This window comes from Cydia fagiglandana, chromosome 13 (assembly GCF_963556715.1).
Source record: "Cydia fagiglandana chromosome 13, ilCydFagi1.1, whole genome shotgun sequence".
NCBI lineage: Eukaryota > Metazoa > Arthropoda > Insecta > Lepidoptera > Tortricidae > Cydia > Cydia fagiglandana.
Window position 1 is genome coordinate 6,282,878 of NC_085944.1, and position 27,624 is coordinate 6,310,501.

Sequence of the window (27,624 nt, forward strand, 5' to 3'; positions counted from 1 at the left end):
CTTTAATTACGCATAATAGTTACGCATCTCGAGGTCTTATAAGCGAGGTCACACTATGTTTTATGAATAGGTGGCCCAGCGGGCGGTCCGTTATGATTAGAACAAGATAACCCCATCAGCCACGATGCGAGTGACAATCACTACGGCCGAATGAGCGGACCACGTGGAGTTTGCGCGCAATACTTTGACCGTCCGTCAGACTTGAAAAATTATTCAATTTGTTACCTTATTCCATTACATTAAGGTGTAGAATGAAATTATCAAACGTACAGTCGCCATCAGACATATCAGAGTGGCTAAGGTGGTCAAAAATATGTGAATATGCCTTGAAATTTAAAGTCTAGATAATAGAGGCTTTATTCAAATATTTTTGAATATTGTGAACACCTTGGCCGCTCCGCTATTATTGGAGAGTGAAAATAGCAGGTTTGTTTTATAATAGAAAAATAATAGCCACTTTCTACAATGTATAACTGTAACACAGGCTATAACTTAATAACAACAATTTTTCCGAAAATAAAATGGAAAGTACTTGACTAAGTAAACATAACTTTATTGTTAAGAGAAAGTAAAAAAAAAAATGAAAAAAAAGGTAAAAAAAACCGGGCAAGTGCGAGTCGGACTCGCGCACGAAGGGTTCCGTACCATAATGCAAAAAAAAAAACAAAAAAAAAAGCAAAAAAAAAAACGGTCACCCATCCAAGTACTGACCACTCCCGACGTTGCTTAACTTTGGTTTAAAATCACGTTTCTTGTATGGGAGCCCCATTTAAATCTTTATTTTATTCTGTTTTTAGTATTTGTTGTTATAGCGGCAACAGAAATACATCATCTGTGAAAATTTCAACTGTCTAGTTATCACGGTTCGTGAGATACAGCCTGGTGACAGACGGACGGACGGACGGACGGACAGCGAAGTCTTAGTAATAGGGTCCCGTTTTACCCTTTGGGTACGGAACCCTAAAAAAGGAAGGTTGTTATGACACGTCGCCTGTTTAGTTTACTTCTACATCGAAGAATCTTCTCTTTCTTTCGGGGTTCAAAAGTAGAACAGAAACTTCCACATTGAGCCACTAATTGCAGACTTGCACTATCAATTACCTCTCTTGTCTACATAAAGTATTGACCCACAGAACTGACCTCTGTAATCAGTGAGTAATCCTTCCTTGCGTCTCGTAGTTCCAGATATGGCCGATAACGAAAAACGTGTCGATGTGAAGGAAGTTTTATCGCTAGAGTTTGACCGAAATGTAGGTTTTTGGAGTTTGGGGTGGAAAAGTCATGTTTCGGTTAAAACAGACGAAACGTATGGCATACACTACTTTATCATCGAAAATATGAATACACAGAAAAAATTAATAGTAAAACTGGAGGAATCTAGAGAAGAACCTGGTCAACAGGTAAATAATGATCACAAATATCAGTACCTATGGGAATAAATGATGATGCGTATTAAATTTATAAAACACTTACCAATATACAGTCTTTTCTTAGTCTGCCAGCGCGACACAGCCCCAGCGATGAAGGAATGGTGTCCACAGGCACTTTGGATACGCGCTTCTTCTTTCACCTGCCTTACTGCATTATCACCGAGCACCTGAAGTAAAAAAATGATGATGATAAGTCAACTCATTCATACACGGTGTAACATGAGGAAACCGAATAATTTTAACCACGCATTTCTGAGGTCAAAAGAAGTAAAAAATTTAATATGAGTTTAGGTCAATTTCGCCAAAAAAAATATTTTTTTTGTTGTGGTTTTTCAATTTTTTGAATGTATTTGTACATAAAAAATAAATGTTATTGGTAAACTTGTCACTTAAAATTGTTTTTTAAATTTTTTTTCGTAGAACCTACTTTTTGCAAAGTGTTACTTGTCACTTTTTGACATCTATCAATAAGGATATTTAGACTACGTCCCATAGCAGCAACATCACCATCAAAAAGGCCTTGTACACCATGTAACAATAAAAACTTGGTTTTTTTTTTAAATTAATAATATCTCTGAAACTAGGCGAATTTCAAAAAAGTATTTCAAAAAAATATGATCAGGAATACGCTGTTAAAATTATTCGGTTTACTCATGTTACACCGTGTATAAATCTTACTAATAATACAATAGACGCTGGATGCGGGTCGCTTCCAACCGGTACGAATGGAGGTCCAAGGGGGAGGCCTATGTTCAGCAGTGGACGTCTTATGGCTGAGATGATGATGAATACAATAGAACACTTTCATCAAAAATATCCATTACTCTACTACCCCTATCCCCCAATCCAATTATAGATAGTCCTCTTCGATTTCAATGATAGCTACCTCAGCAATTACGGCTTTTTTTTTTTTTAGGATCACCAACAGACAATACATCAAGAAAAAAGAATCAGTAGCTTACATAACATTAAAGGTAGACGTTCGTCCAATTATAGGTAACCACAGCTTGCTCCAGTATCTTAGGTTACGCCTATTATGGGCCCTAATGTGGCTGGCTAGGCCGAACTTGGTCTTAAAGACTGTTTTGCAGGTGTAGACTATGGAGTTGTCCAGACGCGTTGTGCGTATACGCATAGAAGGGCTTCGGCTCTTTACGTTTTTAACGTTGAACAGAAATCTACATATTATTGACCTCTTTATTACTGTTTAGTCTGTGTACCTAAATGCACATACAATAATAGTACATTACTACAGAGGCCGGGACGAAAGGGGTTGCCGGCCGAAGACATATAGACGGCCGAGCGAAGCGAGGCCGGATAGGTCTGAGCGCGGGCAACCCCATTTCCCGCCGAGGTATGTATAGTGCTTTTCTCAAACATGCAATGAAATAAATAAAATAAAAAATCCACGAAACCCAAGTTTTATTTATAGAAAAAACTAAAAGTAAACTACACCCAAAATATAACCAACACGTACCTATATCATTATCACGCGTATGTTTTACACGAGTCGTGTATTTTTACTACCCGTATATTTTCATGTATCTTTGATTTTTTCGCCTTGTATCCGTCTGACTGTCGTTTTCGTCACATAAGTTTACATAGTCTTTCATGTTGATATCATGTTTCACATACATCGTTGCTTATGCTTTATGCATGGAGTAAATAAGTATAATTTCCACAGTGTTGACGTATTTGTAGTTACATTCATTTAAAATATGCCACAAAACTGTTTCTAATAAACTGTAAGCTATTTTTCTTAGTTTCTCAAATAATAAAATTGCCAGAGGCAGCAAGTTATTTAAAATCAATTCTGCTTACGCTGCCAATTCCAACACCTACGATTACAATTAATATTAATTTCATTATTTCGTCGGAACTCATATTAAAGTCAAAAAATCAACAACGCACCATAAATCCAATAAAACAGAATGAATATTTTCCAACTTTACCTCCATAACAATTTAAAAAATATAACTACGCGTGTTTGAGTAGACCTTTTTACCGTTAACGTTTAGATGAAATATTTTAAATGTTTTTATTTGTGTCGTTAAATTTATAATTTAAAATTATAAAATTATAGAATGTATTATTTATTAAGTTCATGTTGATTTTATACAAATAAAACTGCAAATTATAGCAAACAATGTTTTTTGTTTTTTTTTTTATAGGCGTAGTGGCAGAGTGTCATTACGAACCATAAAGCAAATACTGCCTCTAGTTTTTTTTAATGGATGAATGCCACGATGCTGTGTCACAAATATCTGTGAAATGAAAATTAAAAAAGAGGACTTTGCCGGCCTAGGCCTGCAAGATGTGTATGAAATTCCATTAACGACCTTTTGTCCTAGCCGCACCTGAAACGTCATACTTCGCAGCCTATTATAAGGAACATAACATCAATATTTCATTGCATGTTTGAGAAAAATTAATTAAATCCAATGATAATGTCTAAATAGAAAGCTATTTAAAGTTTAACACTGAGCTAGTATAACTCTGCATATACTTTGGTAATAAATAAAGTAATAAATCAACAATGGATTGGACTTCAGAGTTCTTATCAATACACATAAAACACATTAAGCATTCATAACAAAACAAATATAGGTTATTGATAATTATTACGATGATTATGCTGTGTTAATGTGCGACTTGAAGAATGCTGTAGGTTTAGGTACTTATACTATTTATAGAACACATATCTGAGAGCTTTGCTCGGAAAACATATAAAAACTCTAAAATGCGCGTTTTCCCAGATATAAGAGTTAGCTAGTTCGATTTATCGCCCCCGAAAACCTCCATATAGCAAAGTTCCACGGAAGAAAGAATGAGCGCGCCGCGCTCTGCAAAGTTCATAACAAGAATTGCTTGTTCAAAGGTATTAGATCATAAATAAAAACATTTTTTTGCATACATATCTTTGTAAACAACGGTTTTAGGATAAAATTTAGTTTTTTTACCTTTTAATTAGCAATTTCATATATGTATAATAAGCACACGTCTACTCTTTAGTTTGAATTTTTTCGATATGTTCATTATTTTATGAGATAGGTGCTTTTTAAAATTTGTATGGAATTATTTTTTCACTCCTAACTCTTATAATAATCAAAAAATGTCTAAACATAGGTACACCATAATCTGAAATATAGAATAGACAAAATTTAAAGGTGAAATTTTACAACAAATTTTAAAAGTCTTGGACAACTTTGTGACAGTCAAAAAGTTGATATACCCTGCTATGTTTCACATACTTAGGTTCAACAAATAATTTCCATAATAAGTGCTTGTCCACTATCCACTAATATAATTTACTAATTTAGGGAAAAAATAACTTAAGTATATAGATAGAACCAATCCAATGTTGTAATAAATTTTAATATACTTAATATACTTAGATACACAATTACGTATATTCGTTTAGTCTGCCTGTAGCATCTACATGTTTTACAATCTTGTAATTGGTTATGGTTATACACAATATAAAACCTAATAAGCATTTAAACTTGCAGCAACAAGTAGAAAACTCTAATAGAGCAAATAGCACTAGATTAACACACACACACACACCTAAATGATCCCTGTAGTGACACCAATTCCAATTACATCATGCAATATTGCAAAACATTGCAAAACAATACACTTCTAGGTAAACATAAACAATGAAGTTATTTGGAATGGTAAAAAGCAAACTCCTCTGAAAGTGACACATTGGGAATTTCATGAGATTTTAATACAAACTGATCTATTTAACACCTTTTGTTAGAGACTTCCACTATTATAAAATAAACTTTTTGTGAAATGGACCTATAATATTAACTTGTATATTTTTATTATGGAGGTCTATTTTGATTGTTGATTATCATCAAAACACCATTTTCTGTGATTGATGGAATAACTGATGTTCAGAGCAATTTATACCAAATGAGGCATCATTATCTGAATATAGAAGGTATCATAATGCATAACTATGTTACATAACATTAAATATGTTAGATTAGACCAGGGCCCTCCAAACCCTGGCCCGCGGACCAAATCCGGCCCGCGAAGCATTAAAATCCAGCCCGCGGGAGCCAAGCTTCAGGGATTCAGCCCTAACAGCCGCAACCAGATACAAAACCCCCCACCCCCTCGAAGCCGACGGTGGCCCGCGCGAAGTTTCTGAGGTGCAATATGGCCCTTGCCCAATTAAATTTGGAGACCTCTGGATTAGACTAAATAGATGTGATTTTCCTGAGAATGAGGTGCTATTAAATATGTTTTCTAGTGTTAATGTTACTTGTGCATAAAGGTCGGACACAAAACTATAGGACATCAATAAATGTATTATTTGTTTGTACCTGATTGTTATTTGTAATAACTTATATGTTCCTATTTGTTATATGTTAATCTTAAGTTTCATGGCGCATTGGATCTTCTGTAAGGTCTTGTAAACATATAAAAAAAAATTGCAAACTCAACTCACCTGTGATTTGCTGAGAACTTTCAAAGCGTAATCTTTGTCTTCTCTAACTTTGTTTACTTTGTACACTTGTCCAAAGGCACCCTTGGCTATTGTCTCCTTTATTTCAAAATCTTTTTGTAGCAGGTCAGAGGATATGGGGAATTCCGGTAGGAATATTGATTCTTTATGTGCCACCGGCCAGGCTGTCTTACTCGCTTCAAGGGGATTGGTCAAGGTTGAGTCATTCCATCTGAAAGATGTTGCACATTCCAGTTAAATCTAAATACCAAGTTGAAAGAAAAACTGATGTAACCACGGCTACAAACAAAAAAAATATGGTCTTCGGAAGCTTTAATTATACAAAAAGATACACAATAACAATGCAGAGCACCCTTTGATTTGAACATATTAACATCAAAATGTGTTTACAGAAACTGTAATATGTAGGTTTCTAATAAATCTAGGCAAAATGTTCTGATTTCTGATGATTGTAGGAAATGGGTTAAACCTAAAGGTTTAGTGCCTACTAGAATACATTTAGAATAATACCACGTGCTAAAGAGAAACGAAGTCTTCAACATTCAAAACAACAGATCGCGATCTGTGTAACAATCCTACATGGTTTGTTATGATGTTTAAATAATGTATGCTACTAACCTTCGACGTGAAACGCGAGACCAAGGCCGCGATGCGCTGTACACGGACTGGTTACTCGTAACGCTGACCAGCGAGCGCCCACTGAGGTTACCAACGAAATGGGACAGGCTAAACTAATCACAAAAATTAACGTTAGCTATCAATGGTAACAAAGAGCTGTCAACTGACAATCACGGAAATAATTATAATTTATACAAGTCATCTATGTTATAGATACCACAGCACATGGAAGTAAACTAAGGAAGAACAAAAGATAAACACATATTTTTATTGCGTTACGTATATTCAGCTGAGAATGACATTAGCAAGTTTTTTACCTGACTTGAGAAGGCTTGTCCGTCACGGTTTGAATGCGTAGATTTGTTGTTCCGCTGCTGTGTGCTCTTTGTTTGCGAATTGCCCATTAAACTAGCTAAAATATCTTGTCATATCGGTAGTAAATTTGTTTCACTTGTATTTTTAAATTATTTCGAAATGTTTGTGTGACCTAATTCTAACCATAAACATGATGTTTTTTTTTATTGCTTAGTTTTAAGAGGCATAGACATACATGTGTTCAGCCTACTTAAACCGATTCCACACTTACGGACAAGGGTTCTAGAGTCAGACCAAAGAGTAGTATTAATATACAGGGTGATTCATGAGACGTGAGCAGGACTAATCCTGCATACTCAGTAACTGATAATTGATCGATCACCGTCGTATTTAGGTGAAACAACCACACTTTTTCCAATTTTTTAACTTTTTGGCGAGGGCAAATTTAATTCTCTACAATCATGGTCACCCCACAAGACCTAATTAATAATAATAAAACCTCTTTAACCGTAATGACAGCATTATGATTACAAAGAAATAAACTGTCAAATTTGAGTGAGATACGAGTTTTCAAAAGTAACCAGACCGTGATGACATTCAATTTGACACAGAATATCGGTAGTTTAGTATTCTAATTGCAGGGTGACCATGCATGTCGTAAATAAATTAATAAGTTTTTTTTTCAACACGACTAGAAAATTAACGTTAACCCCACTAATACTGATACGAAACAGTTGCTTATAATTTACGAAATGCGTAGTGTTAGTCCTGCTCACGTCTCCTGAATCACCCTGTATAGGACAAAACGACCCTCTCGTGGAACTTTTTTGTATCCATTTTGAAGCGCCATCTGTATTTTATAACATGAAACATCAACGTCAATATCAGGAGCGGGGGGACTCCCAAAACGTAATAAGTATTTCCTGGGCAAGTAGCAGAATGTGAAGCTCATTGGTTGGCATTGACATCAGCTTTAATAATACAGATTTAGATTTACATCCCGAGGGAGTTATGAATTTATTAGAGAATACAGTCGCAGTTCTTATTGTCTGTTAGCTTATAAAATTATTATGTAACTACAGTAAACTTATATAATATTATGTGCACTAAACATACTATTAAAATTTGAATTTAGAATTCATTATATTATCTTTCCCCTCCAACTCCTAACCTTGCTCAAATTATATTAAGAGTAACTACGTACGTGTCTTTCTTTTTACAATTTTGTTTAAATTACCAAAAGTTACTTCGGCAACAAACAACATAAAAGTAATACCCAAAAAAAGAAAATGGCATTTAAAAATACTTGAAAGTTCTTCCACGCCTAAAGGCTTCACTGGAATATCTTGTTTTAGTTCACTAAAACGATATTGTTCCCATTTTCTTACAAGACCTCCTTCAAATATTGCCATCACATGTTTGTTAAAATGCTCCGTCAATGGTGAATGTTTAGGAAATATCATATTTAAATAGTGATTATGTATTTTGTCTTTAATTATATGTAAATACTGCTGGCCTTTATAATTTAATTCATTTCGCTCCAAATACCGTCCCACTTCACAATCTATGAGACAAAACCTCCTGCTATCATTTTTCATTCTTTCTATACATGTAAATAAATTGTTAATTGGTACTAATTTCGAATTGATCTTTGTGAATGTTTCTTCTGTATCTGGAAGAACTACATCTGGGGATGCCATACCTTCAATAATATATCCCTTTTCAATTACATCTTCGAAAGTTTCTACTTCCTTTCCTTTTTTCATAGCCGTGAAGAAAGAAGTAATAGCTGCTTGAGAAGCGAAATTTAAAATGAAGTAGCTCCACAGACTAAAGCCTAAAAATATTCGAAAAGACCCCTTTTTAGGAGGTTTTAACAATGAAATAATTAGAATATTTCGTATACAATTAAGGAAATCCTTCCCTATTTGATCTAAACTTATGTCACCTTTTTCAGCAATATTGAATACTGAAAACACTATCCAAGATCCTAAAAAACTAAAAATGAATTTTATGATCATGATGTAATTGTTTTGTAAGAGTTTAAAATCAAATAAAATAGTTTCGAATTCTGCTCTAGGAGCCGCTATACAAACTCCACTATCAGCTATGATAAATGTTTGATCCAATGCTACAATTATTAAATCCATTTGATATATTGGTATAAGGAAAAGATCTGCCTTCCTATGGCCTAATGAAAAAATGTGTTGGATATTTAATTCAAAATTAAATGGTAGTTTCATTACGCTAGCGCTCGGAGATAGATCAATGGTGAAATTCATGACTTCTGCTATAGCTTTCCACAACTCGCCATCTCTAGCTCCAATTGAATATGTATTATTCGCTTCCTCTTCTATTGTAAGAAATGGTTTAACTTCTGTCGTAAATGCTCGTAGAGGAAACCCGTGGAGATTTTTGCCTTTGGGCTCAAACAAACCAAGAATGGTTACAATTTTTAACTCACTGTAAGGTATCGATCGAGTATAAAATCCAATGCAGGTGCCCAGATTGTTAGCTCGAAATTTTGATTGGGAAGATACATTATAACATCCTTCTTCACACGCGAATCCATTTTGAAAACCTTCTATTGGTATGCCGATTTTTTTTGTAGTCCAACATCCAAATATTAATGGAAGTGTGTAGTTTTCATACACGTAAGGCTCAAAACTTGACAAATATAGTACTTCTTTGTCATCGTCATATTGTATTATTGCAGCATTAGGAGATTTGAAATACCATAAAATAAAGAATATTTTTGCTATAGTTATATCGTTTTGAATTGTTCTAAACAGAACAACAACATTTCCTAAAGGATGCCAATACGGACTTTCTGTAGTCTTTGTTAAAGACTGCTCAAATTCTTCAAAGTTTAAACAATTGATAACAATAATATTTGAATGATATGGTACTGTATCTTCTATATCATGATCTTCGTTTTCAATGTTAGATATTGTATGTGTTAACAGAGCTAACTTACTCAGACTATAAAACATGTCTGGCCAATGCCCCATGCTTAAAATATTATTCCAACCATTATTTTTTAAGTTCACATTGATTAAATTTACCTGTAACAATACAGTACTTTATTGCAGTATCGACGAACCCTAATGTCACCCGGGGCATATCTAGTCCCCGGACACTTTAAGCTGAGCCTTTGTGCAAAATATAATATAAAGAATTTCTAAATGTAGTAATAATTATCTTTTGACGTATTTTTTTACAAAAATAAATTCCCTCGCCGGTAGGAGTCACAAAACCGTGCGTATTTTAGAAAACCGGTTTTTCGGTTTTTGTGAAACTGCAAAACCGGGTTTCTGGTTTTTTCGGTGATTTCGATTTTACTTATAATTTGTAAAATAAGCATGTACCTATCTTTAGGATCAATACTTTAATATTATGTCTTCCACGACATTTCTATTTACTTTATCTTTACCAAGACCATCAACTTCCATCAATAAAGTTTTAAGTCAGTAATTCTAAAACGTAATGCCTAAGCAAAATATATTGTGACAACGCTGTTGACACATAATATTACATATTGGTGTTGACATAGTCCTCCTTCTGGAAACAAACATGGATGCCCAACTCGCTAAACGAGGTAAAATACCGGGATATGATTTGGTAGCGGCATTATACCAATATATTAACAATATAGAACTTCGACATACGGTCGGTCTTTTCTTACTGCCCAGGTCAATGTGATTTCAAATAACATCGATGGCAACAACATCGCCACAACGATTATTCAAATCGGCGAAACGCGGATGTGCCATATACATATAAGCCTCCACGTAGCTGCTGGCCTACTCCACCCCTTCCTTACTTGCAACATCCATCTCTTTACATTTGAGACTTGAATAGCTATCATACTAGCATATAGGAAATTTGACGCCAACGAGGAGTCGATCATGGACTGGGCAGATAGAAACAACACTGTTTTAGTCGTTTCTAACAAAGGCAAAGGAACGTTCAAAACAGCTCGATGGAGAAGTGACCACAACCCGGACCTAGTCTTTACAACACGAGCAATAGACGGTACCCCAGTAGCCAACGAGCTGTACGGGCTAGCGGATTTTCCGCACTCTCAAAACCGCCTAGTATTAGTTGTCATAGGTCTGAAAATACCGATGGTTGAGTCGTATCTGGCCCTCGTGACACAAAACGACAGCTTGGAAATGGGACAAAATACCCTGGAAAAGGACCTGTATCTATTGGATGACTATTTCTCTCGGTGGCGTTTGTGCCCCAGCACTTCTAAGACCGAGGTGTCCTGCTTTCACCTGTGCAACAAACTAGCCAACAAAGAACTAAGAGTAAAATTCAGGGGCAATCTTGTCCGACACAACTTCCTTCCTAAATATCTCCGAAGCGTCCTGGATTGAAGCCTTAACTTCAAGGAGCACGTAAGCAGCCTATCTGCAAAACTGGGCAAACAGATATAACGCTGGAGACTAAAAAACTGTTCATTTATACAATTAGTGCATATAATGTATTGATTTTTTTCAAATTGCGCTTTAAATAATTAAACTATGTATATAAAACTGTAAAATCGAAAAACTCGAAAAAGCCGGTTTTATCAAATTGAAAACCCGGTTTTTGCAATTGGCTGTAATCCCGGTTTTTCCGATTTCGGTGAAACCGGGTTTGTAACGCCTACTCGCCGGGATTCGAACCCAGAACCATTAGTTTCCTGAACTGGATTACTGCCAATACTCGCTAGGCTAAACGGGTTGTCAATTCTAGTTACAATGCTATCCCACCAGAACGCTATTGGTATAAACGAACTTTTGAAATGGTTCTTCTCCTTATGAGTCATATCATTATAAACTAACGTCGTGTCGTGTAAAAATGTCTTTAAACTTTCTCGTCATGTCAAATCCTAGATTTTATTTTGTTATGTTGGCTAACAAGCTATGTCAAAATATAGACGGTCAAGCAAATCTTGTCAGTAGAAAAAGGCGCGAAATTCAAATTTTCTATGAGGCGATATCCCTTAGCGCCTACATTTTTAAAATTTGCCGCTTTTTTCTACTGACAAGATTTGCTTGACCAAGTATAATTAAATTTGAAATAAATATGGTCAATAATTGAACTTACAATAAATTCGGTCCTTTTTCCTTCATTTGTAGACTCGTAATTGGTAGACGGTAAGATTCTGGCTTCGCAGATAGGGTATACTAAAATAAATAGCGAAATACATGACAAGCATATATTTTTCATAGTTAGCCTTTTATGGAGATCCATCAAGTCTCCAACTCTCCACGGAGGATTTTTACTGGAAGTGGAATCCAATGGGGAACAACGTAGCGCAACGAGCGTATCTGAACAATGAACGGGTTAGCTAGTATATAAATCAATGTAGAGTAGACCAATCAAATTAGGAGGATTGTAATACTCGTTTTACGTTATTATACTCATTACATTATCTACCTACCTATCGCATTTCCATAATGATACTAAATGAGACAATCTAGTTAAGAAAATATATTTTATTCATGTCATAAGTTCCAATTAAATATGTAAACATAAAATTTGATTGTTTTCTTATATGTATACGTATCATAACACTTTAAACTCTCGCGTTTTGTACACATATTCAATTACACAAACGGGTCTACCGCGATATAATTTCATTGTTTTTACCTTTAATTCCGACGTTTCAGCTGAGTTGCACCAGCTGTGGTCACGGAAAGACTGACGTCCCAACAAATGTCAACGGAGATATTAACAACACTAAACTACCCGAAATTAGTTTATAAAAATGTTCGGGGTAGACAAAGGAATTGCAGCTACCCGTTAAAGTTTAATGTTTATTGACATTTTTATAAACTAATTTCGGGTAGTTTAGTGTTGTTAATATCTCCGTTGACATTTGTTGGGACGTCAGTCTTTCCGTGACCACAGCTGGTGCAACTCAGCTGAAACGTCGGAATTAAAGGTAAAAACAATGAAATTATATCGCGGTAGACCCGTTTGTGTAATTGAATATAACTATGTATACGTATCGTATGCGTATAAGATGCGTATCGTTATTAATGTTCTTAATAGACGTATATTGGCCTGTTTTCTGTGTCTTAAAGAAATATATCCATTCTGTCATATCCATCGTCTGGCAAACCAATTAGTCAGTTCGCGAGAGTTCGGTCCTGAGCGGCTACCGCGAAAACCGAAATTCGCAAATTGCGGGGATCTTTCTCTTTTACTCCAACGAAGGCGTTATTAGAGTGACAGAGATTGTCATCCAACGTGGTAACGCGGGAAGTGTGATGGCCTGATGGGCACCTTTGCACCCGGTTCAGCTCGCGGAGGTCTTTTAGAATAAGATATTTTTTATTAAGCACCGTACTCGTAGTTTATTTTTGGCTTGAGAGGATTGCGACGCCACATATTCATTAGTTTAGATACATTCAAGTTGTTTAGTGTGTATTTCCTAATTGTATGTTACTCTTAATGTACAATTTTGTATAATTTTGTCAGTAGAAAAAATAATACGGTTAAATTGGTAACCTCCTCCTTTTATGAAGTCCTTGTTTGAAGTTGGTTAAAAAGACTTGACATTTTAATATAATAAGTCAACAATCGTTCGCGCCTCCTTTTTGTAAAATTTGCCACCCTTTTCTACTAACATAGTTGGTTTGCCATTCAGACTTACATGTATTAAAATGTAACAGATTGCGTAAATAATATGTTTCTTAAGCCCCCTCCAGACTATGCGCGTGAATCGCGGGCGAAGCCGCGAACGCGAGTGTGGAGTCGATTTCGCAGGTCTGCGTTCTGGACTCCACACTCGCGTTTGCGGCTTCGCCCGCGATTCACGCGCATAGTCTGGAGGGGGCTTTACGGCATATTTACATAGTCGTGTGAGCGACTCGTCATTCGCCTAACAATCTTATACTATCAAACATTAGCAAAAGTTTGATTTTACAGACCTGTTCTTCTGTTTCCCATTTAAAAAAGACAGTCTGTAATAGTACATTGTGCAACATGGGGCGTAAGTTGAATATTGCAAACGAGAGTAAGTTAAATCGCGACGTCTCTAGTTTGCAATATTATTACGCCCCGAGTTACACACAATGTTTTTCATCACACTTGCGATACAAAAATTAAGTATAAAGACAAAAAGCTCTTAAGTATGGCACTAGAAACTTCATAACTCCCTAGGGAGAACGCTTTTTCTATAACTCCCGCTAAACCTGCGTGCAATTCCACATTTACTGAGCGAGTGTGATGAAAAGGCATGTCGTGCATTTGTTTCTTACTACAAGTACCCAAGTACTAAGTATGATAGAATTGATAGACAGAGATTGGCGTAATAATGGTAACTATTCATTTACGCCGTATTTATTTGGAGACATTATCAGATAAAGTGTATAGGCACGATTACGCTAGTAAAAGACAGCAATAGCGTTTGTTTTTTTACCACCCACCGATATGTTTAAAATGAACTCCAAAACATTGATACTTACATTAAATAAACGAACCATAATTTCTTTAAACAATAAATACATATGTATAACATGGCATTTCCTTAAATTTCTATTATTGCCTGTAAAATATGTCCACAACGGGTCTCAATTCAGAGCACAGATTGTCTATGGTTCCGAATCAATTCAAATATCAACTGTTAATTGTCTGAGGCATATTCGAATTCCTTACACAAAAGGTAACCATCATCGAAATCTTACACATTTCTGTAACAAATGGGTTCACGTTGACGCGACGCCCGTGTTAGAGCGTTTTCACACGTCCGATCCGATATCGGATGTCGGAATGAAGTAAAATGTAAGAAATATGTGTTTCTCTGTATTTATTTATAAAAAAAAACATTATCACTAAGCAACGATAGACAAAGCAAAAAAGGCGGACTTGATGCCAATGGCATTCTCCTGCAGCTGTTTTTGTCTTAGGCGCCTTCCGGCATCCGATATCGGAAAGGCGCTTCCGATAAATTCAGCCATGTTGGAGCCCCCGTCAGCTGTCGTACCGATAATATTTGTTGGTGTGCGTATGTGTAGGCATAATGTTGTAGCGGTCACGCTAAAGACGGCGCCGCCGTGGCCCGACTACGCGGATAGATAGACATCCGATATCGGATCGGACAATGTGAAAACGCTCTTAGGCGTGGCGTTCAAAGGATTAACAACATATTGTTAGCAGTTACACTTTCTGCTGTCCAATAACTCCTGCAAGTGTTGCCATGCGCGATCGATCTGCATCTGCGTGTACTCGTAGCTCCAATACGGGCTGAAGACTATGTTAGCTAGCGACACTTGCTCTTGGTTCGAAGGCTGGGATTCTATGCGTTGTCTCGCTTCTTCTTCTGTGAGGCCGTTGCGCTCTTGTAGTCTTTTGATTGCCTGAATAAAAAATAATTTTAAGGATAACTTTTTAAGGTTTAACGGAGAAAGGAAAGAATAATTATTTACAAATGTAGATGTAAATGTGTATGTGTGATGCAAATGTAAATGTGTGTTGTTTCTGACTACCCACAACACAAGCCTTCTTGAGCTTACTGTGGGACTTAGTCAATCTGTGTAAGAATGACCTATAATACCTATTTATTTATTTAAATGTATCTGTTTATATTTACTTATTTGAAGCTTTGACGAAAAGGGACGGTGATGATTTTCAAGTGACGTATAATCTAATCTCAGAGCCTCTGTAATCAATTCAAGAAATCAATAATTTAAACCTTCTATACATTTGTAACTCCACATTTAAATGAGAGTGCAGTGACAGTGGTCGCGTGCATTTGCGAGCGCGGAGTGCCGCAGTGTTGCTTAAATATGGAATATAACTACAGTACAGAAGGTTCAAAATCCTTTAACACTAGGAACACCCCGACTGGTCATATAAATCTATTAGAAAATAGAGACATATCTCTCTGATCTTACCTCTTCTGGCGGTATGATGATGGCCCACAGCTGATGGCACTGGGTGTACCAATAACAGACCTGATATCTGTAGCCAAGGTCATATAAATATGTTAGAAAATACAGACATATCTCTGATCTTACCTCTTCTAGCGGTATGATGATGGCCCACAGCTGATGGTACTGGTTGTACCAATAATAGACCTGATACCTATGGCCAAGGTAATATAAATCTGTTACAAAATACAGACATATCTCTCTGATCTTACCTCTTCTGGCGGTATGATGATGGCCCACAGCTGATGGCACTGGGTGTACCAATAACAGACCTGATATCTATGGCCAAGGTCATATAAATCTGTTAGAAAATACAGACATATCTCTCTGATCTTACCTCTTCTGGCGGTACGATGATGGCCCACAGCTGATGGTACTGGTTGTACCAATAACAGACCTGATATCTGTAGCCCAGGTCATATAAATATGTTAGAAAATACAGACATATCTCTGATCTTACCTCTTCAGGCGGTAGAATAACGGCCCACAACTGATGGCACTGGGTGTACCAATAACAGACCTGATATCTGTAGCCAAGGTCATACAAATATGTTAGAAAATACAGACATATATCTGATCTTACCTCTTCAGGCGGTAGAATAACGACCCACAGCTGATGGCACTGGGTGTACCAATAACAGACCTGATATCTGTAGCCAAGGTCATATAAATATGTTAGAAAATACAGACATATCTCTGATCTTACCTCTTCAGGCGGTAGAATAACGGCCCACAGCTTATGGCACTGGGTGTACCAATAACAGACCTGATATCTGTAGCCAAGGTCATATAAATATGTTAGAAAATACAGACATATCTCTGATCTTACCTCTTCTGGCGGTAGAATAACGGCCCACAGCTGCTGGCACTGTTTGTACCAATAACAGACTTGATATCTATGGCCAAGGTCATATAAATCTGTAAGAAAATACAGAAATATCTCTCTGATTTTACCTCTTCTGGCGGTATAATGACGGCCCACAGCTGATGGTACTGGTTGTACAAATAATATACGGAATATACCTGATATCTATGACCAAGAGGTCATATAAAATACGTAAAATATTGTTGGAAAATACAGACATATCTCTCTGATCTTACCTCCTCTGGCGGTATAATGACGGCCCACAGCTGGTGGCATTGGGTGTACCACTTGGCGCGCACCATCACGGCCGCCTCTATCACCACCACCCTGTACCCTTCCTGCCCGAGAGCCCGTACCCTTCTCTGGGCCTCCTCGATCACTGCAGGCCATACAAGTTGGTTTAACTTTTCTAATTGGTCCTGGAATTAAAAGCGGTTGATTTTTAGCTGCTCAGAAGCTCTATATACGATATTTCTTTGGCTATGCCCCAACTTGGACATGTTTGGAGCGCTTCGAGCTACACCGGGGAGACGGCTTTCGTACTATTTCCCCTCCGCCGAAGCATAGATACAACTGTACCTATCGCGATGCGTGCACTGAGAGAAAAATCATCACCAGGAATTAAAAAACAGTTCTGTACTGGGGAAAAAAATGAAGTTTTAGTAATAATTATGGACGTTTCACTATTTCTGTAAAGTTTATTTATTTCTACAAACAGCTCAGTAATCCCAAATATAATTTCAACAAACAGATAATAGAAATTGCAAGAACTAATAGAAATTTCAAAAGTCAATTTGTTCCTATTAGTAAACTCTCCTTGTCCCCGGATTAAGTTTATTTTTGTAATTCTAAGTGTATTTTTGCTGTACTTTTCTCTCAGTGTGTAGTTACTCATCCGTACACAAAAAGAGATCGAGGTTTGCAAGATTTGTCTTTGTGACGTGTGTCATTTTCTATGTGCACGTTTCCCCCCGCAAAACATGGCAGAATGATTTGTACGGTAAGATATCGCTTGGACTCCTCCCTTCCAATCCAACATTACGGAAGCCGGCGTTGCTCGAAGTTTGAACGTTTCGATTCACGACGTTTTCAACCAGTATCTAAATTTCACCTCACCAGCTCGAAAGAAATACAATAACGTTTATGTCATCAAGAAAGTCTGCAAACCTTATCACTAAATACGATCTGCCCCAGTTTCCGCCGGTCCACCTCGCCGCTGTCCGTAATAATGTCTCTCCCGAAGGCATCGGCCACGGTCTGATTCAGCGGAAGCCCTGGCTTGTACAAGTCATGAGCTATCAGGTCGCAGTTCACAATGGCGGCGCCTTTTAACCTGAAATCAGGATTTATCTTTAGTACTTTTTCATTTAGTATAGGCCAGGCAATAATATCGATCATAACGAAAAGTCATACTGAACATGGTTCAGCTGCTAAATAGATGTAGGTTACATAACTTGGCTAATATATAGCCTTAGACTGTTACTGCGATTGTACAGTCGATGTCAAAGATATGTTTACACTTTTGCATCTTACTCCCTTGTAATAAGACGAAAATTGTAAACATATATTTGACGTCGATTGTACTAAAAGCCAAAGATTGCGGTAATCTGAAGATGTTTCAAAATTTTGCGAATGACACTAGTTCGCCGTTCGTGAACCATGTACAGTCGCCATCAGATATCCGAGCGGCCGAGGTGCTCAATAATATCTGAACACGCACACGCACTCTAGCGCCTTGAGGCGTGTGTAGATATTTGTGAGTACTTTATTGGTAGGTCCGTTACATCTTTATGGAGACTGTACATAATGCAATATGCAGCTGCAGCGCGTAGGCCAGTGTGCGAGGGGTGCACTACCAGTGCATTGGACACATCTGCACGTACAGTCAAGGAATTTAAATTCCGACCCATTTCGTACTTTGTCACAGTGACAACCGTATGAGGTCTCTAGCGGCTTTCATATTGATTGTCACTGTGACAAAGTACGAAATGGGTCGGAATTTAAATTCCTTGACTGTACATGTATTGGATGTAGTGCAATTCTCTATGCGTTTAGGTTTAAAATAAAGCTTAAGTACCTTAATTTCTCTGCAATATTGCTTTTTCCGCTGGCGATGCCACCAGCCAGTCCGATCACGTAAGGCCACGCGGGTATATTTTTGTTTTCCTGTAAATAAATGTCAACTAAACATCACAAATTGACATATTGTTTTCAAATTTGAATAAGAAAACCTAAATCAATTTAAATTAGAAATTAAACTAGGCCTGGCTAACAATGTCTATCACTATAAACATTCAAAATGAAGGGTCAATTATGGTTCTCAGTAATTGTATCTTCTAGTTACTGGACCTCACTTTCTCTTCGTCTTGGCGAGTCCGCTGCGATGCCGAAGTAGGTAGGTACTATTATAATCTAACTCCATAGTGCTGCACAGTAACCGCATACTCTGGTTACTGGTGCTCAATTTTTCTACTCTTCGTGAGGCCGCTGCGAGGTCGAAGTGCTTTTCTAAAAGGTATTTAAAGACTACTTACAACAGGCGGCCTCAGCATAGTTCCCAGTAACCGCATCCGCTGGTTGCTGGAGCTCACTTTCTCTTCCTCTTCGTGAGAGCGCTGCGGACTCGAGTCCTGTGCGAGGCCGATGACGTAAGTGTCTAATAATGGCAGACCGTTCTCTTGTCGCTTTTCGTTGATTTTTTGTGCGCCGCGTTGGGTTTCTTCGCTTACTACTATTAGCTGTAATACAAATTTCTTTTAGTATCCAGTCCACAACATATATGTGTAGGTATATCAAATTCCTACCTTTGTGAGTCACAGAGCAATTTTACACATTTGATTTTCTGTTTTATATAAATATAAAACCGGACGCACCGGCTGTGAAATGAGCTCCCTTCCGAGGGTTTCCCGGGGGTCTACAGTATGGGGTTCTTCAAAAAAGGAGTGTACAGGTTTTTAAAAGGTCGGCAACGCGCATGTAACACCTCTGGAGTTGCAGGCGTCCATAGGCTACGGTGACTGCTTACCATCAGGCGGGCCGTATGCTTGTTTGCCACCGATGTGGTATAAAAAAATATTACAAAAATCATACTCATAGAACATTTGAAATATCAACCTTCTGCTGTTTGTGTTAACAAGAAGTAATTTGTTTAAATTTGTGCTGACAATCTAACAAGTGTAAGAAAACAGTTTACCTGAAATTTAGGGTCATCTTTGGTGGGTCCATACAAATCATGTATGGGCAGCACATTGTACTCTAGGTCGGGATTTATATCAGTAAGGAAATCTAACACAGCTTTGATTCTCGTTTCCGTCGGTTCTATCAATTCAAATAGCTTTTTGGCTGTAATAAAACGTTTATCTGTAATTTGTTCAACATATAAAATCATAGATCTGTTACTGAATGTTATTTGAATTGAAGGAAGTTATTATGTTCGAAATTGAAATAAAATAAGTAAGTAAACTAAGTACTTAAATAGTTCAAGAAAAATTAAATAATAGATAAAAAGAAAATAAAGAAAAATCTTTACTATGGTTTGACAAGAGATTCTTCTAATTACCTAAAAGATAATACTGTACATTTTGTTAGCTTTTGTTTATACATATAGTAGCGAGTAAAACTAACCAGCATGTTTCTGTTTTACAACATTATAAAAACTAACAACCCCGCATTATATAATCATAGACTTACACTGAATCATGTTGACATCAGTAACCCCCACAGTGACATGCTTGGTCGAGCGCAGCACGGCCTGTGATAACAGTATTTTGTGCCCATTGTGCAGCCGGTCGAATGTGCCACCCAGTGCCACATACTCATATTGCTTCACAGGCTCTTCATTGAAAGTTTCAAGTTCGCCATCTTGTTCTGAAAACAAAATAACATTTGAAACGGCGGGTCCAACCTGTATAGAGCCCTAGGATTATAAAAAAACCCTGTAATTTATAATTATTATGTAAGAAATGGAAGAAATAATAGTAATGGAAAAGAAACTTCCACTAGTAAAAGTTAAAAGCATTACTTGACTGATAAAACCATGTTAGCAGATTTTTTCCATTTGTTACTATATTATTGTCTGTATTAATATTAATACATAAAAAAAACATACCAATACTTTGTATCTGATAGTCAGTTTTAAGGCTCTCCGCTGATTTCTTCAGCTTTTCAATCTCTGAGGATAGCTCATTATCATAGAGTAAGAGGTCTATGGGATAGTATGTCCTAATATTTTTAACTCTATCCACAGGTTTAATTATCAGTCGTACATCTAATTTGGAATATGAAGATGTCTGTAAAAAAACATAAAATGTATTTAAAGTTATTACATGTAACATTCGTGCCTGATCCAGGTTTATAGCACGAACACAAAGGCGCTTGCAGTGCTGTCTACATGTTGACGGTCTATGTAATCTTACATTACATGTTTCACCCGTCTAGATCTGGTTTAAGACTGATACATAGTGTTTATTACTTCATTTCAATCTCATTTCAAAGCCTTTAATTTCGAGCATACAGTTAATAATAATATTTAGTACAGTTTTCGTTATTTGTTCATGTGTTTGCAGCAACCGTCGGCTCGACGTGTCCTTTTGACACAAAGGCCTCCTCCAATGCCTTCCATGCCTCTCTGTCTCTAGCTAGTCGTGTCCATAGTGGACCCGCAGTTTTCCTTAGATCATCTGACCATCTTTTGTATTGTCTGCCTCTTTTCCTTTTTGTGTTGTCTCGTGGGGTCCACACAGTCAGTATGTTTGACCACTTCTGTGTTTATTACTTACCCTTGTATAAATATTAGATATCTGGCTACTAAGAACTGGTAAGGTGTTAAGAGAATTCTCATTTATCTTTATGTACAGCACTTTTTGAACAAACTGTGAGGCCTTCAAGCAATAATTGTGCGCTTTTGCAGCATTTGACACAAACAATAAACCATTTTTTCCCATTTTCATATCTGTAAACAAAATAAATCTACATTGCATAGCGTTTAAAGTGAACAGTAATATCTGATAATACTTTCTTCATGGTATATTTTCCAACAAATTTTAAGAGGTATTTTAGGTCAATGAATTGGCAAATGCTTGTTATACTACTGGGTGTTGAGCTTCTATAGGCTTTAAGGGCCACATAGGCGGGCTTTGCACTGTCGTGGTGTTAAAAAAAATGCCTAAAGCGATAATCTTATTGGGTAAATAAAAAACAGGTTTTACTGTACTGTTACTGTATAATTTAGTACTTTCACCCACCTGAATTATTGTTCAACGCGACAAAGACATAAGATATGAGTAATGACAGCAATACCACAATAAACGAAAGGCTAAGATTAAAACTAAACATTCTTTAGTACAGTACAAAGGTTACTTTTTACATATGATAATATTGATAAGGTTCTACACCACTAAAGCCTTTACTTATCTACATTTTACACTGGTATGTTTACACAATGGACTAAAGTTCGAAAGAATATATTTACTCGTTTATTTTATATACAATATATCGTTTGATATAGTCTAAATTTGATAACTAAAAAACTGCTGTATGATTACATAGGCGCACTGTTCAAATGAAACTAATAAATACCAACACCATACAATACCTAATTATGTTAATATATGAAAATTATAAATTGAAAACTTGCTTTTTAGCACCTTAATCTAAATGTTTATGTAGATTTTAGTAATCTAGAAATAATTATTTTATTTAGTCCGGGTAGTCCCCGTTGATCTGACATGTCATTCATAAAGACAACAACTGTCAAACTGACACTGACACTGACAGCGATCAGTTTTACGCTCATGTCGTTCAAGGTAGTGTGGAAGATATAGTCTGTCAAGCCATTTCCGTCAGTAGAAAAAAGCAGAAAATTTAAAAAATATTTACGCCCAGGATTATCATTTCATAGAAAATTTGAATTTTGCGTATTTTCTACTGACAAAGTTGTCTGACAGACTATTATTATAAAATGGGGTTAGATTGGCAAGCCATTTCCGTCAGCATAATAAGGCAGCTAAATTTAAATAAAATCGGACTAGCCCACTGAGGGTTCCGTACTTTGTTATAGTGGTACAGAAATACATGTTGTTACAGTCTACTTCTTTGGGTTTGTCATTGATTTGGATTGTTCTGTGAATTGATTAACTTCTCTAAGATAGAAATTGAGAAGTATCAAAAGATTCAGCTTTTTGTTACAGAGATTTCATCCTAAAATTTCTATTAGGTACCTACTTACTCAGTGTCTCACTTTTACAGGCCTGCGAGAACGGGACAGGTAACACAATCTTCTTCGCGTTGTCCCGGTTATATGCCACGGCTCATAGAAGCCTGGGGTCCGCTTGGCAACCAATCCCAAATAATGGCGTAAGCACTTACCACTTTATTCATAAACGTTATCGGCTCGTCAATTTTAGTAAACGTTTATGAATAAGGGGGACTTTTTACGAAAGCGATTTGACCTCCCAAAACTAGGCCTTTAATTGAGATTAGCTCGGTTTCCTCACGATGTTTTTCTTCACCGAAAAGTGACTGGTAAAAATGAAATGCTACATCGTACCCAGAAGTTTCGAAAAACTCATTGCTTGCTAGAACCAATTCCGGGTTTGAATCGCGGGGAGACTGATACCTGCATAAACGAAACGTAGTAAGTACGTCAGGGTAACCATCAGAGGGGCTACCGCAAAAAACCGAAATTTGCAAATTGCGGGGATCTTTCTCTTTTACTCCAATGAAGGCGTATTCTCTGTCATTTAATACAGAGAAAAATGCCCGCAATTTGCGAACTTCGATTTTCGCGGTTATAGCCCTGGGTTGGTCTGGGATAACTCCGGACCTCATAAAATACGGTACTTACTTACTGATAATTAAAACTACAGGAAAATATAATAAAACACAAAATATCAGGCTTTCAACAATTTAATACAAAAGCTTAAATTCATTCTGATCCAGAATACATTTATGGCTTATTCAAATTGCCATCATAAGACTGTGTAAGTAGAAATATATATAAGTAGGTGCCTACGAAAAGCCGACGAGCAAGTGCATTTTCGCACCATAGACCATATACAGGGTGGCCAAAAAATAAGTGCATTCCCGTTGCCAGGGAGGTTTTGGGATTATACTGAGCAACTTTTACTATGGCACCAACCCCAAGATCGCGAAAAAAAATTTGGCTGTTTCATACATTTTGACTGGTCCATTTTCTATGGGAGGGTAAATTCATTTTCCGCGTTTTAGGGGTTGGTCCCTGGCAACGGGAATGCACTTATTTCTTGGCCACTCTGTATAAAGTGCCTTTTGTTAAGTAGAAATAAGTGATTATTAATACACATCTTGTTTTTAACTTACCTTACTGCATCTTGCTTACACGCACAATTATTTCTGTTGGGCGTGTATTATAATGATTACAAAAATAAGCGATCAGTGATTTCACGTAGGTAAGTAATGTAAGTATGCGATGCAAAAGCTAACTACTTAGTCATACCTATCTAGATCCTAGAAACTAACTATTTTCACCTATTCTCAATATATTTTAAATGCCTATTATAATATACTTAAGTTACAAATTACTTAATCGGGCAACTTTATCCTTATATATTGATTTTGTACTCTTTATTCAAAATACCTAGGCATAGTTGGCAGCAGAATTTGTTAATGGCTCCTTTACATGATGGGCCAACGCCGGCCACTCCAAGGGACGCAGTTATGCGGTAGAATGAGATAGCAATATCACTTGCTCCCTCTAACGCATAAATGCGTCCCTTGGAGTAGCCGGCGTTCGCCCATCGTGTAGAGGAACCATTAGACTCAGCGATCGGCAACGAGCGGCCCGCGAACCTCTCGCTTGTAGTCCACGACTCTCCCTGGCTAATTTGTATGTACATATTGACGAAGTCTGGTAAAGTCACAAATATTAACTAAGTGCGTCTCGCTGCAACTTCGTTTACTATGTGGCCCTAGGCTGCAAAAAGGTTGCCGACCGCTGTATTAAGTGTTCGAAAAGCTTGAAATTGCTCATGATAACTGTACCTATCTTAGAAGCTATTTAAAGCTATACACCTATATCCAGGCTGCTCAAATAATTATATTACTTAGTTATTATAGAAAAAAAAATATTTCAAACTAAAGATAGGTACAGCCAGCCACCTTTACCTACCAATTGTATAGTTGCCATCAGAGGTATCGCAACGGTTAAGGTGCTTAAAAATTTCAGAATACTCACACAAATTCCTTGTTTAAATTGTGTTAAGATAAATAAATATAAATAAATAAATAAATATTATAGGACATTCTTACACAGATTGACTAAGTCCCACAGTAAGCTCAAGAAGGCTTGTGTTGTGGGTACTCAGACAACGATATATGTATATAATATACAAATACTTAAATACATAGAAAACACCCATGACTAAGGAACAAATATCTGTATCATCATACAAATAAATGCCCTTACTGGGATTCGAACCCAGGACCATCGGCTTCGCAGGCAGGGTCACTACCCACTAGGCCAGACCGGTCGTCAAAGATATTTATGAGCACATCCGAAAAATCGGAATCAAGCCTGTATTATTGTACAGATAGGGAAAGGTGGCTCCTATTTTACTTATTTTTTTGGAAACAGTTGACATTGTGAACATGATGTACCTACCTAACTAATAAAAAGGCTGTAAAAAGCTTAAATTAAAATTAATTAACTTAAATTAACTATAACTACAGATGTGAATTTATTCTGAGAATTCTTTGGCTTTGATAACGGCATGTCGTCCGGTTCTGAAACAAGATTTTCAGTTCATAACATAAATATAATATACCTACCTAATATCATACCCCGACTCTGTAGGTAAGGGGTTTTGATGAGACTTTCATAGGGTCCTACATATAGAAGTCTCATGTCTGATGCCGAACAAGTTTGGGTTGCTTTGCCGAACCTGTGTCCACCACTGGTTGTCACGGTGATTCACGGTTTAAAGCCATATACGTAAGACGGTTCAAAAAATTACATGCAGGTTTTGTTATATTGCGGTATTTTGCTGATTAGGTTAAGTTAGGTCTCGATCACTCTTTAGTTAGCAAAGTACTTAATATTGCATACCAGTTCTTGAATTGTCTAAATATTAGGGCTACTAAAGTCAATAATACCTGTGATGGTTAGTAAAACATTTCGTCAGCCGATACTCGAATGTTTTCGGTGGCTGTCGATTGTCGAACTATTACGTTCATACGTTGCCCATTCACGAACCCATCAAAGACTAGGTGCTAGTGCTGTCATTGTGATTCACTTTGTAAAGTCAACAATAACCTGTGATAGTTAGTGGAGCTCTTTCATCCGCATGGCGGTGTCGTCGGCCGATACTCGGGTGTCTTCGGTCGGTGCCGAACTAGTGCGGGTTGCCCATTTTCCAAGCCCGTCTGCGACTGTCCTCGTGCCGCAGAAGTTGTTCCAGCTGAAATTATACAGTATTATTAGAACTAAGTAAAATAGCGACCTATGTAATAAAAAATTGTGTGAAATACAACGTAACACACATAAGACACGCTTGCTAAGACCGCCGCCGTGTGGTGGCCCTCTCTTTATAATTGAATACTATAATGATTTTGGTTCTAAAAACAACCTTGCAGCTATTTTTATCTCTACAAAATATCGTTTGATGTTTACCAGTAGTTTTTCTGTAAACAAAAACATCGTGAGCAAATCGGACGAATCCCTGTGTAATATGAGTTTTTAGGCCTAGTCTGTTTAGGTATTTAAAAGAAAGTAAACAATCAATTTGTATATTTTTGGGTAGTTATAACATTTATTGATTTAATTAACCATGCAACCAACTACAAAACCGCCTAGATCAGTCACTGAACGACCTGACTTTAACCTACATGATTTGATCATACGTAATGTTTTCATCTACGCTCATTTTATTTACTTTAATTTAGGTAAATACCTAAAGAAATATAGAGTATAGAGTTTTCCCTCTGGGTTGGAAGTTCATACAGCTGTCGCTTTCGCAAAACAAAACCACTGCCTGCCTGACTTTTTACACCTACATACCACCCATTACCATAAGTATCATAACCATTAGACTACTGTCCACATTGCTACTTCTTTTTTCAATGTTTTTGCTGTTGCTAGTAGCACGTCTAATCTGACTCAACAGTCATTGTCTACTCCAGACACATTTCCCGAGAGAATACGCTTTAAGTAATTACAAGAACTACTCTTTTTACAGGTGAGTAACGCGGTCTCATTTTCTTAGGCTTCAATTAGGAATGTTGTTATTTATTTAGCCTAGATCAGTGGTTCTTAACCTTTTCAGGCCGGTCACCCCTATGACTAACTAGGGAACCTGATTTTACCCCTCCTCCCAATGGTAATAAAAAATAAAACGTGTACGTTTGTTGTATTGTTATATTAGGTTAGCTTATTACCCCTGTAAAATACCAGTTTTACCCCCACGGGGGTAATTACCCCTAGGTTAAGAACCACTGGCCTAGATTGATGAAATGATTAAACAAGCCCAGGAAACTTTAGTCTAAACAGGCTGCCGGCCTAGCCAAGGTTGCAATCGCTATCGCTTCGACAACGAAAAGCATTATGTCTCTCTATCGCTCTTCCATATTAGTGTGACAAGGACAGTTGCGTTTCGATCGCTACGAAGCGTAAGCGATTGACATCTTGGCTACGCGGCCTGGTCAAATAATTCGAAAAGTCTAACCACTACGGTACAGTCACGCACGGATTGCATTCAGAGCTCAAGCTACTTAAGCTTTGAATTGTTCAACCAAACCCGAAAAGGCGCATTGAATTTATTATTTACCAGTGGCCGCACGTAAAAGCAGCTGTTAGGTTTTTATATGGTTTTTATCTTTCTCTTAAATTTTCTTTACTTTTTTAATGGTTACTCGTGGGACAAGGCGCGCAATTCTCTGAAACGGGTGGGAATTGACAATCTAGTTTTGCGAACGCCCCGTCCTACCACTGGTTCTTGCTGCACAAGTTCCAAA

General features: G+C 37.0%; 4 protein-coding genes across 9 annotated transcripts in view; all 4 read right to left on the reverse strand.

Moving 5' to 3' along the window:
• LOC134670118 (serine/threonine-protein kinase S6KL) overlaps positions 1-7,076 on the reverse strand; it is a 93,038-nt gene extending 85,962 nt beyond the window's left edge. The window contains exons 1-4 of the mRNA XM_063527806.1: positions 6,846-7,076; positions 6,529-6,641; positions 5,893-6,121; positions 1,474-1,597 (exon numbers count right to left, since the gene is read on the reverse strand). Of these exons, the coding sequence (XP_063383876.1) occupies positions 1,474-1,597; positions 5,893-6,121; positions 6,529-6,641; positions 6,846-6,932 (553 nt within the window). The 5' untranslated portion in view covers positions 6,933-7,076. The remainder of the gene's footprint in view (positions 1-1,473; positions 1,598-5,892; positions 6,122-6,528; positions 6,642-6,845) is intronic.
• Positions 7,077-8,039: 963 nt separating this feature from the next.
• Positions 8,040-9,913, reverse strand: LOC134669873 (uncharacterized). The gene has a single exon (XM_063527491.1). The coding sequence runs from the start codon at positions 9,852-9,854 to the stop codon at positions 8,040-8,042; it is 1,815 nt and encodes a 604-aa protein (XP_063383561.1). The 5' UTR covers positions 9,855-9,913.
• Positions 9,914-13,966: 4,053 nt separating this feature from the next.
• LOC134670068 (bifunctional coenzyme A synthase) lies at positions 13,967-22,303 on the reverse strand. 4 transcript variants are annotated; one of them, XM_063527742.1, is made up of 10 exons: positions 22,284-22,303; positions 21,417-21,589; positions 20,747-20,927; positions 20,329-20,505; positions 19,832-19,998; positions 19,173-19,376; positions 18,716-18,804; positions 17,806-17,971; positions 16,875-17,057; positions 13,967-15,200 (listed from the first exon to the last, which is right to left on the reverse strand). In XM_063527742.1, the coding sequence occupies exons 2-10, from the start codon at positions 21,585-21,587 to the stop codon at positions 14,994-14,996; spliced, it is 1,545 nt and encodes a 514-aa protein (XP_063383812.1). In that variant the 5' UTR covers positions 21,588-21,589; positions 22,284-22,303; the 3' UTR covers positions 13,967-14,993. The 4 variants fall into 4 exon arrangements, with proteins under 4 accessions (XP_063383812.1, XP_063383811.1, XP_063383809.1 ...); XM_063527741.1 differs by lacking the exon at positions 22,284-22,303 and adding an exon at positions 22,232-22,252; XM_063527739.1 differs by lacking the exon at positions 22,284-22,303 and adding an exon at positions 21,882-22,252.
• A 2,136-nt stretch (positions 22,304-24,439) lies between these two features.
• LOC134670070 (G-protein coupled receptor Mth2-like) overlaps positions 24,440-27,624 on the reverse strand; it is a 69,133-nt gene continuing 65,948 nt past the window's right edge. For 2 of the 3 annotated variants that reach the window (XM_063527745.1, XM_063527743.1), the window contains exons 9-10: positions 25,928-26,072; positions 24,440-25,398 (exon numbers count right to left, since the gene is read on the reverse strand). In XM_063527745.1, the coding sequence (XP_063383815.1) occupies positions 25,937-26,072 (136 nt within the window). In that variant the 3' untranslated portion in view covers positions 24,440-25,398; positions 25,928-25,936. The remainder of the gene's footprint in view (positions 25,399-25,927; positions 26,073-27,624) is intronic. The other variant, XM_063527746.1, reaches the window with a different exon arrangement.